Source organism: Chrysochloris asiatica, unplaced genomic scaffold (assembly GCF_000296735.1).
Source record: "Chrysochloris asiatica unplaced genomic scaffold, ChrAsi1.0 scaffold00063, whole genome shotgun sequence".
Classification (NCBI taxonomy): Eukaryota; Metazoa; Chordata; class Mammalia; order Afrosoricida; family Chrysochloridae; genus Chrysochloris; species Chrysochloris asiatica.
Genome location: NW_006408581.1, coordinates 10984486 through 10996709, shown reverse-complemented (window position 1 = coordinate 10996709; position 12224 = coordinate 10984486). Strand labels below are relative to the sequence as shown.

At 37.0% G+C, this 12224-nt stretch overlaps 1 protein-coding gene across 2 annotated transcripts in view; it reads left to right on the top strand.

The window, feature by feature from the left end:
• Positions 1-12224, top strand: part of KLHL1 (kelch-like family member 1) — a 514835-nt gene that overhangs the window by 301998 nt on the left and 200613 nt on the right. For both annotated transcript variants that reach the window (XM_006864306.1, XM_006864307.1), the window contains one exon: positions 10636-10848. In XM_006864306.1, the coding sequence (XP_006864368.1) occupies positions 10636-10848 (213 nt within the window). The remainder of the gene's footprint in view (positions 1-10635; positions 10849-12224) is intronic.

The following is a 12224-nucleotide window of genomic DNA, read 5'->3' as shown; positions in this document are numbered from 1 at the left end:
GGGGGGGTCAGTGAAAAAGAGGAAGTGTCTCAAAGACATTGGTTGGCATAGTGACTGTAGCAATATGCTCAAGTGTAACAACAATTATGCAGCTGGAACAGGCCCAAACAGTGTTTCATTCTGTTGTTCATAGGATTGCTGTGTATCAGAATCTACACAATGATACCTAACAACAACAACAACATATGCATGTGAAAATTGGACAATGAATAAGGACCATAGAAGAATTGCTTTTATTTAGTGCCATCAAGTTGGAATAGATGCAATTAAATTGTGTTTTTTTAAGAAAAAATATTGAAAGTACCATGAACATCCAAAAGAATAGACAAATCTATCTTAGAAGAAGTACAACCAGAATGATCCTTAGAAGCATGAGTCCCGAGACTCCATCTCTCATTATTTGGATGCATTGTTGGGAACAAGTCTCTGGAGAAGGGCATTACATTTGATAAAGTGAAGGTCAGGGAGGAAGACCCCCACTGATATGGACTGACATAATGGCAGCAGCAATGATCTCAAACATAACATTTGTGAGGATGGCCCAGGTTCAAGTAGTGTTTCCTTCTGTTGTGCATAAGGGTCTTATGAGTTGAAACTGACCCAATGACACCCAACAACAACAGCATACATATAATGCTTGCTCTATATCCCAAATGTGTCTCAAATCATAATAAATTTAATTAAATCTTCACCACAGTACAATAAACTGAACATTCTTATATCCCCTTTTATAAAGAGAGCTAATGAATTTCCTAATATCACCCAGCCATTGAGTAGCAGTGTTAGGATCTAAATCCTCACCAGTTTCCTGAAGGCAGTGCTGGTAACCAATGTGTTAAACCATGGAACTCAGGAACATGAAGATCCAGGGGAAGATTTAGGATGCATACATATTACATAGGTCAACGTAAGACAGTGACTCCAAATTAGGGTTAGAAATGAACTTGTTGCTGTTAGATGCTGTTCAATCAGTTTTAACCCATAGCAAACCTATGTAAAACAGAACAAAGCACAGCCCAGTCCTGGGCCATCCTCACAATTGCTACTATACTTGAGCTAATTGCTGCTGTTACTATGCCAACACATTGTGTTGCTGTTCTCCTTCATTTTCACTTACTCTTCCTCTTTACCAAGCATGATATCCTTCTCCGGGATTATCCCTCAGGATAATGTGTCGGAAGGCAAGAAGAGATTTGTTTCTATTTCACCATTAGCTTCATCCTCGGCGTTTTCATTTGTAAAATACCACGGTATGACTATTTCATAATGAGTCTCTTTCCCGTGGAAGCGCTAAGATGGTGTTCAAGAGTTCAGACAGCAATTTATCGGGTTATTGTTGCTGAATGCCATTAAATTGGATCTAACGCACGGCAACCCTGGTAGTGTTTCCAAGGAGTGGCTGGTGATTTTAAAGCTTGTGGTTTAAAAACCGACCTTGGGGTGCAGTGCTTTATCCCACGGCACCACAACAGGACAGTAATTTTGATTTAGGGATTAAAAATACATGCAAAAGGCCAAAAGAAAGTGTGTGAGGGAGCAACCCATGTCCGGACGCACATGTCCTGTGGCTAAGTCCCAACAGACAGCAGCGGACCCCACTATCCCATCCCCCAGCTGGAGTCCGTTGAGAAACCCTCCACCCAGAAAGCCCTCTGAAGTTTTCTAACACTGTGCTAAACAACAAATGTCAGCTTCTCAATCACCCCACCTGCCTTTGTCACTATTGGTGGGTCACCATGGGAGGCTATTGTGAGTCACCAAGGGAAGCGGGGGACACAGAGGTGGACAGTTTTTCCCTGAGCACAGAATACTTCACCCTATGCCTAGTTCCAGAAAGGACATGACCACCGCCAGAACGTCCTTTTGCTTCCAACCAAACAATATTACTGACACACACTTCCAGTGTGGAGACCTCGTGCCGGGGCCTCGTTGGAGGGGTCATAGAATCTGGACCTGAGGACAGGAGGAACCCCTCCTCTGGGGGCCGGGAGAGGGAATGGCACATCGTTCCACCTTCCTGTTCTCTCTGAGCTTACTTTTTGTCAGGTGAAACCTAGTATCTCTCAAAGGCATCAATCTTTAAAATAATCAGTTAAAAGACTTGCAATAATTACCATGTTTACTTATAGTGAACATTTCTTTTTATCCCTGATACAACATAACAGAAAATTCACCACTTCCGAAGTCAGATGCAAGGTTTAGTCTTTATTCTTGACAAGAGCTGTATCATATATAAATCACTAAACTCTCAAAACTTCAGTTAAAAATCTTTTGAGGAATTTTTTTTTTAACATTCTATGATTTTAGATCAAACATTTGCATTCTTTATACTAAAATATATGCCTTACCAGAGGATACTTGAGAAGTCAAATTTTACACTCTCCTTTTACTTTTCCATTTATTGGACACATGAGCATCCTAAGAATTTTTCTTAAAAAAAAAAAAAAAAGACACTCAAATAATATTCATCATACAGATAGCTTTCAGTGTGTTGGGATCAAGCCAGAGATTCTATGGTGGTTGTGACAAAGAATTAACCAGCCCAGCATAATGGTATGATTAGGAGTCTGGCAAATAGACCACTGGTTATAAAGTATGAAATGTTATGATGTCATTCTTAACTTAGTTGACTTTCATAGAAGAGAGGATTCCTTGCGTTCCCCATGTGATTTGGAGTTGCTTAAAACTATCTTTTATAAAAAGTTTTTGTTAATTATTTACATGTTATTTAATATTACATACGGTCTAATAGTTATAATTTCAATTAAATCAATATACAATATATGATATGGTGTGGTTCTATAAGATAAGCACTGGATTGCTAACCATAAAGTTGGCAGTTAAAACCCATCAGCCACTCCTTGGAAACACTATACAATGTCACTATCAGGAAGGAAGGAAGCAATGATAGAATAAAGGACAGCAGGAAATGAATATTTGAACAATATTTGTATTATATTCAGAAAAAAAAATGGCAAGAAGATTTAACCTATTTTGGGATAAAATAAAAACAGAAATGTTTGCAGCTAGCAAAATTATTTATAAAATTTTATAGAGTAGGAAAAGCAAAGAGAGGGTTTTCATCTGTATTTCTATACTTAGGAAGTATCACTGTGTTTTGGAGTCCTGCTGTGACTAGACTGCATAGTCAGTTTGAACTGCAGTGTTGGCAGTTCAAGCTCACCAGTCATTCCGCAAAACCCTACACAGGGTTGCTATGAGTAGGAACCCAATCAACAGTACTTAACAACAACATAGCGTCACAGGGAGCACATTGGCTCCAGGATAAGCACAAGACTGTAAGCTGCAAGATGTGTTCAGGGGTTTGAGACCACCAGCTGTTCCATGGAAGAAAGATGAGACTTTTTGCTCCCTTTAAGATATAAACAATCTTTGAAACCCTAAACAGGGTTTCTATGAGTATGAACTGACTCTACAGCACTCAACAACACTTGCGTCTTGTTGTTGTTGTTAAGTGCTGTCAAATTGATTCCAACCCATAGTGACCCTGTGTAGGGTTTCCAAGGAGCAGCTGGTGAGCTTGAACCATTGACTTTGCAGTTCAAACGACTTTGTAGTCTGATGCATTAGCCCACAGCGCCACACCAAATTTCAACCTATATGTTAAAAATGATATGTATAATACTCATTTAATAGTGATATTAGGAAATTTATAGAGTAAAAATTCAGAGCTCCAAAGAAAACACATTCTATAAGGAGTGATGGGCCCAGTTATATCTCATATTAGTTTTCTAATTTTTAATTTTCTTATAGCAGTTTTCACAAATGACACTGCTTGCTCCTCAGAGATTTAGTATGACTTACAAAAGATATACATTATAGGAATTTACTGTGATTAAATACAGGAATAAAAGGATCGAATGCAATGATATTAAGTGAAACTATTATCAGAGCTTTATAAAAAAGAAATCAAACTATAAAACTATATAGACTTTTTACCAAATAGATTTCAATTTGACTATAAGTTTACTAGTGTCCAAATAAAAAGATAAATCTGACCAATTTCATAATTTACAACATCCATGATAAAAGCAAACCAATTTACTCAGGAGAAATGCAATTATTCCTGCCACTAAAACTTGAAATATATTTCTCCCTGGGGTCATCATAAATAGAACACTATAAAAATAATAAAATGTACCTGAACAATATCTTTATAAAAGGTACCACTAAGGGTTTCATTAAACTGTTTTGTTTTTTTTATGAAGTCCTTCATCATACACTGACTGTTCAGCCACACAATTCCATTTATAGATTAATAGAGATACAGATTTTAGTAATTTGAAAAGCATATGGACAAAAATAACCTTCAAAAGTTCATCGGAAACTTATTTAGGTTTTTAGAGAAATTCAGTTTCACTGGAACTCAGAACACTCAATTTATCGATTCAGTAAATAGTTGCTGGATACCTGTAATTTACATGGAGTCCCTGGAGGGAGCACATGGTTAACTGTGTAGCTACTGACCAAAAGATTTTGTTGGTTCAATCCCACCCAGAGTAGGACCTCACATTCACGGAAAACCCTATAGATCACAGCATTACTCTAAAAACACGGTGTCATCTTGAGTCAGAGTTAAGTTAATGATACCTAGTACACCACATATAGCAATGTTGGCACAGGGAGTAATGAAATCATTTCCTGGAAATCAACTACTCTGTGATGTCAGGAAAGTGCAAGTAAATATGACAAATTACCTGAAAGCAAGTTAATGTTTATACCCTTTTGTGAAAGGTGAAGATATTTCAGCCCCAAAGACACACTTGTATATTGGATCAGATTTCTCCTCAGAAAATAGGTTTCAATCTGCTCTAAAATAGAGATTAACCAGCACTTGCTGAATGTTATACCTTGGTTTAATGTAGTCACAATGTCTTAATTTGGGAACAGTGCTATTCTTACCACAGGTTTTAACCCAAGCCAATGGTCTTATTGGGAGTTCTACTGCAACTATGGTTTTAAATTCTAATATGAAAGCCTGAGGTATATTTTCCTTGGAATTGTCTCAAAGGATAGCGTGTTGGAACAGACCAACCAACTGGATCACTGCATTCTGTAATCATCCATTAGCTACAGAAGACTCTATTTAAAACACAAGAATTATTTTCAGGTGTGTCTGGTTAAAGTCATTGTTTTTTCAATCATCTCTGATGCATTTGATAGCTATACAGTAAAACTGGAAGATAAAAGAATAATTGATACATTTAAACTTGTTGTTGGTGAAGAATGTTGAATATATTACAGATTGCCAAAGGAACAAACAAATCAATATTAGAATAAACATAACCAGATGCTCCTTAAAAACAAAACAAAACTTATGAAGTGCCATGGAGCTGGTTCTGAGTAGTAGTAACCTTTATCAGGTTTTCAAAGCTTTAAATCTTCTTGATAGTAGAAAATGTCCTCTTTCTTCCACAGAGCGACTGGTGGGCTCAAACTGAGGACCTTGTGGTTTGAGTCTAGTGTTTATTAAATGAGGTCACAGTGCTCCCCAGAAACAAAATTGTGAGACTTAAGTTTGCTTAATTTAGACGGATAATAAGGAAAAGGACACTGTGCTTGGAAAAGTAGATTGTCAGCAAAAATGAGAAAAATCCTTAAATTCAATGGATTGGCCATCAACAATGAACACAAACAGGACACTGAGCGTGAAAATGATGCTGGAGGAGACATCATTGTGTTGTGTGTGAGGTATCCCTGAGGTGGCACCAATTTAAAGGTAACTAACAATAAAAAATTTTTAAACTGCTTGAAAAACAGAATTCTATACTGTCTCTCACATTTATTTTTGTCAAAAAAGATCACCAATCCACCTATTCAATAAATAAATGACCTGTGCCTTCCGTGTTTCAGACTTTATGCCAAGTGCCATAGATATACACAGTTTAATACATCAGAGCCTAGGTCCCAAGTAGTTTAGAGTTTGTGATAAGACCCTCTTGGTGAACAAAGTTTAAGCTCAGTTTAGTAACTGTTGTCTCACGGATGTTCACACCACACACTGTGAAATGAAATAAATATATCCAGAACAGCTGGGAGTCAAGAGAGGGCTCAGTGAATACGAGATGACCCTTGAAGAGAATCTTGAAAAGTAAAAGGAATTCAGAAAAAAAGAGTGGATACAGACATGTAAAACTATGGAGTGGACAAAGGAGAAGAGGACATGCCTAACAGATTGCTAAACTGAAATAATTTATTTGTGACACAATTCTTGGGATTGAAATTCAAATAAAAACAAAAAAGACAAAAGAGAGCAAATGAAGTATTAGGAGCAAGAAGAGGGCAGATCCTGAAGAGCCAGAGAGCATAAAGAGGTTTGAAAAAAAGACAAGGAGAAACCAAAACTAAAGCAAATCAAAGAAACAAAACTTCAGAGTAGTGCTATGATCATATTTATCTTTGAGAAACGTCATTCTGTAATCACTATGGAAGATACCATTGAGAAGCTAAGGATGGAAGTTGTTTTTGTTGTTAGATGTCCTCGAGTGAGTACAGGCTTATAGTGACTTTATACACAACAGAACGAAACACTGCCCGGTCCAGTGTCAACCTCACAATCCTTGCTACACTTAAGCTCGCGTTGATGCTGCCAGTGTGCCAATCCATCTCCTTGGGGATCTTCCTCTTTTCCTCTGAATCTCCACTTTAACAAGCATGATGTCTTTCTCCAGTGATTGGTCATTCTTGATAATATCTCCAAAGTATGAGAGACAAAGGAGTTTATAAGGAGCATTCTGGCTAAACTTCTTCCAACATAGTTTTTTTTTTTTCTTTTTTTGTAGTCCATGGTACTTTTAATATTCACCTCCAATTCCATAACTCAAATGTATCAACTCTTTTATAGTCTTCCCTATTCCTTGTTCTACTTTCACATGCATATGAGGTTATTGAAAACACCATGGCTTGGGCCAGGTGAACCTTAGTCCTCAAATTGACATCTTTGCTCTTGAATATTTTAATGAGGTTTTATGCAGCACATTTACCTAATGCAATACATCGTTCGATTTCTTGACTGCTGCTTCTGTGAGTGTTGATGGTTGATCTGATCAAAATAAAGTCTTTGACATCTTCAATCTTTTCTCTATTTATTTTGATATTGTTTATTGGGCCAGTGGTGAGGATTTTTGTTTTCTTTGCATTAAGGTGCAACCCATACAGAAGGCTGTCATCTTTGATCTTCATCAGCATTTTAAATTCTCTTTCCTTTCAGACTACAAGGTTGTGTCATCTGCATATCGCAGGTTGTTAATGAGTCTTCCTCCAATCCTGATGCCATGATGTTCCTCAAATAATCCAGATTCTCAAATTATTTGCTCAGCACACAGATTGAATAAGTATGGTGAAAGAACACAACCGTGGTACACAACTTTCCTAATTTTAAATCTTTCAGTGTTGCCTTGTATTGTTTGAACATCTGCCTCTTGGTTTTTGTACAGGCTCCTCATGAACACAATTAAGTATCTGGAATACTCATTCTCTGTGTTGTTCAGAGCTTGTCATGATCCACACAATCAAAAGCTTTTACATAGTCAATAAAACACAGGTAGACTTCGTTCTGACATTCTCTTCTTTAAGTCAAGATCCATCTGATGTCAGCAATGATATTCCTCATGTTATGTCCTCTTCTGAATCCAGTCTGGTCCTCTGGAAGCTCCCTGTCAATGTACTGCTTCAGTCATATTTGAATTATCTTTAGGAACATTTTAATTGCATGTGACAATAATGATATTGTCCAATGATTTCCGCATTCTTTTTGTTCACCTCTCTTTGGAATGAGCACAAGTATAGATCTCTTACAATCAGATTTCTGGGTAGCTGTCTTCCAAATTTCTTGGCATGGATACGTGAGTGCTTCCAGTGTTCACCCTCAGTTTGGTGAAAGATTTCAATTTGTATTCCATCAGTCCCTAGAGCCTCATTCTTCGCCAATGATTTCAATGCACCTTGAACTTCTTCCTTCGGTATGATTGACTCTTGATTATATGCTTTCTTTTGTATTGGTTGAATATTGACCATTTCTATTTGGTATTCCTTCCATCTGGTTTTTATACTTTCTGCATCTTTCAATATTATGACCATAGCATCCTTCAATATAACAAATCGAGGCTTAATTTTTTTTCTTTTATTCAGTTCCCTTATCTTGAGAAATGCTAAGCGTTTTCTACCCTTTTGGTTTTCTAACTCCATATCTTTACACATTTCATTATAACATTTGACTTTGCCTCTTCAAGCTGCCCTTTGAAATGTTCTATTTAGCCTTTTTTTCCTCACTTATTCCATTTGCTTTAGCATTTCTTTGCTTGAGAGCAAATTTCAGAGTCTCTTCTGACATCCATTTTGGTCTTTTTTTTTCTTTCTTCTCTTCTTAATGACCTTTTGCTTTCTTCCTGCATGATGTTCTTGATGTCATCCCACAATTCTTTTGGTCTTCAGTCATTGGTTTCTAATTCATCAAATCTGTTCTTTGAACTCTAAATTTAGGTGGGCTATGTTCAAGGTAATATTTTTGACTCTCGTGAACTTGTTTTAATTTTCTTCAGCCTCAGCCTGAAGTTGCATTTGAGGAATTGATGGCATGTTTTACAGTCTGCCCTTGACCCTGTTTGGATTGATGATAGGAAGTTTTTCCACTTTTCTTTCCACAGATACAGTCAATTTGATTTTTGTATATTTCATCTGGTGAGGTCCATATGTATATAGTAGTCTTTTACATTGTTTGAAAAAGGTGTTTGCAATGAACAAGTCATTTGTCTAGCAAAATTCTATCACGTTATCTCTAGCATCGTTTCTATCATTAGTTCCCATCCTTTGCATTCCAGTCGCCAGTATTTATAAATATATCCTGATTACACATTTGATCAATATCAGACTGAAGAAGTTGATAGAATACTTCAATTTCATCATGAGTGACTTCAGTGGTTGGTGTATAAATTTGAATAATAGTTGTATTATCTGACCTTCCGTGTTGTTGTTGTTAGGTGCCAGCGAGTTGGCATAGCAATCGTATGCATAACTGAATGAAACACTGCTCCGTCCTACAATTCTTCCTTAACTTGAGCCCATTGCTGCTACTACTGTAGCAATCCACCCCTCAGCAGAGGATCTTCCTCTTTCTCTGACCCTCCACGTTTTCATGCGACATTTCTGTAGGTGTATTGAATTATCCTATCACAGACATTGTTGTGATAGATCTTGACATGCTCTTTTTGATGACAATTGTCACGTCATTCCTCTTCAATATGTCATTCCCTGAATAGTAAATCATATGATTGTTGCATTGAAAATCACCAATGCTGGTCCATTTCAGCTCACTAATACCTAGGATATCCATGTTTTTGTGTTTCATTTCATTTTTGACAACTTCCAATTTTCCTAGTTCATACTTCATACATTCCATGTTCTGATTATTAATGGGTGTTTACAGCTTTTTCTCCTCATTTTGAATTGTGCCCAATCAACAAATGAAGGTCCCAAAAGCTTTACTGCATTTCTGTCTTCACAGTCAACTCTACTTTGAGGAGGAAGCTTTTCCCTAGTCATATTTTGAGTGCCTTCCAAACTTAGGTGTTCCATTTTCTTGTACTATATCTGACAAAATTCTGGTGCTCTTCAACGTGTTTCAGTTTTCAATATTCTGGTGTTATCTGACAGTGTTCTACTGCTATTCGTAAGGTTTTCAGTGACTAAATATCCTGAAGTAGTCTGTTTCTCCTTTTTACTAGTCTGTTTTAGTCTGGAAGCTTATCTGAAACCTGTCCACCATGGATGAGTCTGATGGTTTTTAAAATATAAGTGCCATAGCTTCCAGAATCACAGGAACAAGCAAGCCACCACAGTATGACAAACTGACCAACAAGTGGTGGGATAGAGATAGCAATAGCAATTAGGAAGTTAGGGCAACTATCTGGAAGAAAACAAATGAGAATTTTTAGTAAGCCAGAAACATTTTTCTGAGGAGTGGGAGAAAAGGTAAAACATGTGGGATTCTGTGAACCTCTGTGCCCTAACTTTGGATCTTGGTCTGCCACTGTAGTATAAGGACTGGACTGCTAATAACAAGGTTGGTAGTTCAAAACCACTAGTTGCTCCTTGGAAACCCTATACAGGGTCCTCACGAGTTGTAACTTACTCAACAGCATTTAACAAAAACAACAGCATACCCTAACTTTTGTTTCTTCCTTTTGAATTAATCGTGATACATCCTATCATGATATTTCTCTCTATGTAATTTTACTCCTAATTTATGCATGTATATGTAGTCAAGCTTTAAAAAAAATGCAAGTGTTATTTCTTTCATATTCACCAAATCTTACATAGCAGTCCACTTGAAACTTGAGCATTTAATCACTTAGTACATTCTGCCTGCATAACAAAGCTCAACATTATAATCCTCCAGTTATTACAAGATCTGTGCTGTCTCGGATACATTTACACTTCAATTACAATTACAATGCTTTCATCTTAACAGCTTCTAGTTTCTGGAGGATTGAGTCTCAAGGATTATGCTATAATGAGAACAAAGGTTATTGACTACTTTTCTCATTTCTTTTTGAGCTACTTTACTAGCTAAATAAAAGTGGAACAGAATTTATTCCAACATATTTCTCCCTGCAGGAAAACATAATGGAAGTTATCAGAAATCAAGAGTTCTTACTTCTTCCAGCTGAAGAACTCCATAAACTCCTAGCCAGTGATGATGTTAATGTTCCTGATGAAGAAACCATTTTCCACGCATTAATGATGTGGGTCAAGTACGACACACAGAGGAGATGCAATGACCTAAGTATGCTTCTTGCCTTCATAAGACTGCCACTGCTTCCACCACAGGTGATTTTGCATGCGACTCTAATTTAATCGCTATGACCTACTGAAAAATACCATATTAAAAGTAGGCATCACAATTCATTTTTTAATTTTTATTAACATATTGTTTCTGTTTTAATCAAATACAATGTAAGGTAAGGAGCTTTGGTAGAGTAGTGGTTAGGAATCAGGTCAATGGTAGAGACTTAAAATCTGATATGTCATGATTCTGAATCCTATATCAGCCACTTAGTGACTCTTGGCCACTTATATAACTATGACAAAATCATTTAATTTCTTGGATCTCCAATTTCGTCATCAATAAACGACAGTATACAACTACACACAAGTTTTATAAGGATCAAATTAGATAGAGTCTATAAAACAATACTGTAATTATTACAAGTCGGGCTGCTAATCTCAAGGTCAGCAATTCGAAACTACCAGTGGTTCCATAGGAGAAAGATGTGGCTTTCTGCTCCTGTAAAGATTTATAGCGTCGGAAACCCAATGCAGGGTTGCTATGAGTTGGAATCAATTCCATGGTACACCACCACCATCATAAAACATTTTATCCCAGAGCAGAGAACAATACAGCTAAGTGCCATCAAATTGGTTCCAACTCATAGAAAATCTTTGTAAGGATTCCCAGTAGTGATTGGTGGGTTTAAACCACCAACCTTGAAGTTAGTAGTCCAGTGCTTATCCTACAGTGCCACACCAGGACCCCCCCTGCTGTGGCACTGTGGTTTAATGTGCTAAACTGCAAAGTCGGTTTAAGTGCAATATTAATGGTTCTAGCTCACCAGATGCTCCTTGGAAATCCTCTACAGGGTTGCTATGGGTCGGAACCGACTCAACGGCACTTAAGAAAAACAACAATATATATATATTCATATTTTTTCATATATAAATACATATGGTGGTGGTGGTGTGCAGTAGAGTCAGTTCTGACTCATAGCGACACTATATAGGGTTTCCAAGGCTGTAAATCTTTATGGGAGCAGAAAGCCTCATTTTTTTCTCCCGTGGAATGGTTGCTAGTTTTGAACTACAGTTAGCAGCCCTACTTGTAACCACTATGCTACCAGAGTTCCTTTATATATAGTTGTTGTTAAGTGCCGTTGAGTCTGTTCTAACTCATATCAACCTTGTATAGGGTTTCTGAGGAACTGCTGGTGGGTTTTAAAAGTTGTAAATACTGCAGTTGTTAATTCCTTTTTTCTCTGTATTTGAAAATAATTAGTTTGGCCTAAAATAACATGACCATTTTTTAAAAAATGTGAATTATATGATAGTTTACATGAGAGAACCTTAGTCTTACATTCATTCCATCGTATATCATCTCATCACCATGGTTCCAATCCCCTCCATGCGTCATCAACCAACCAAAGGGTATA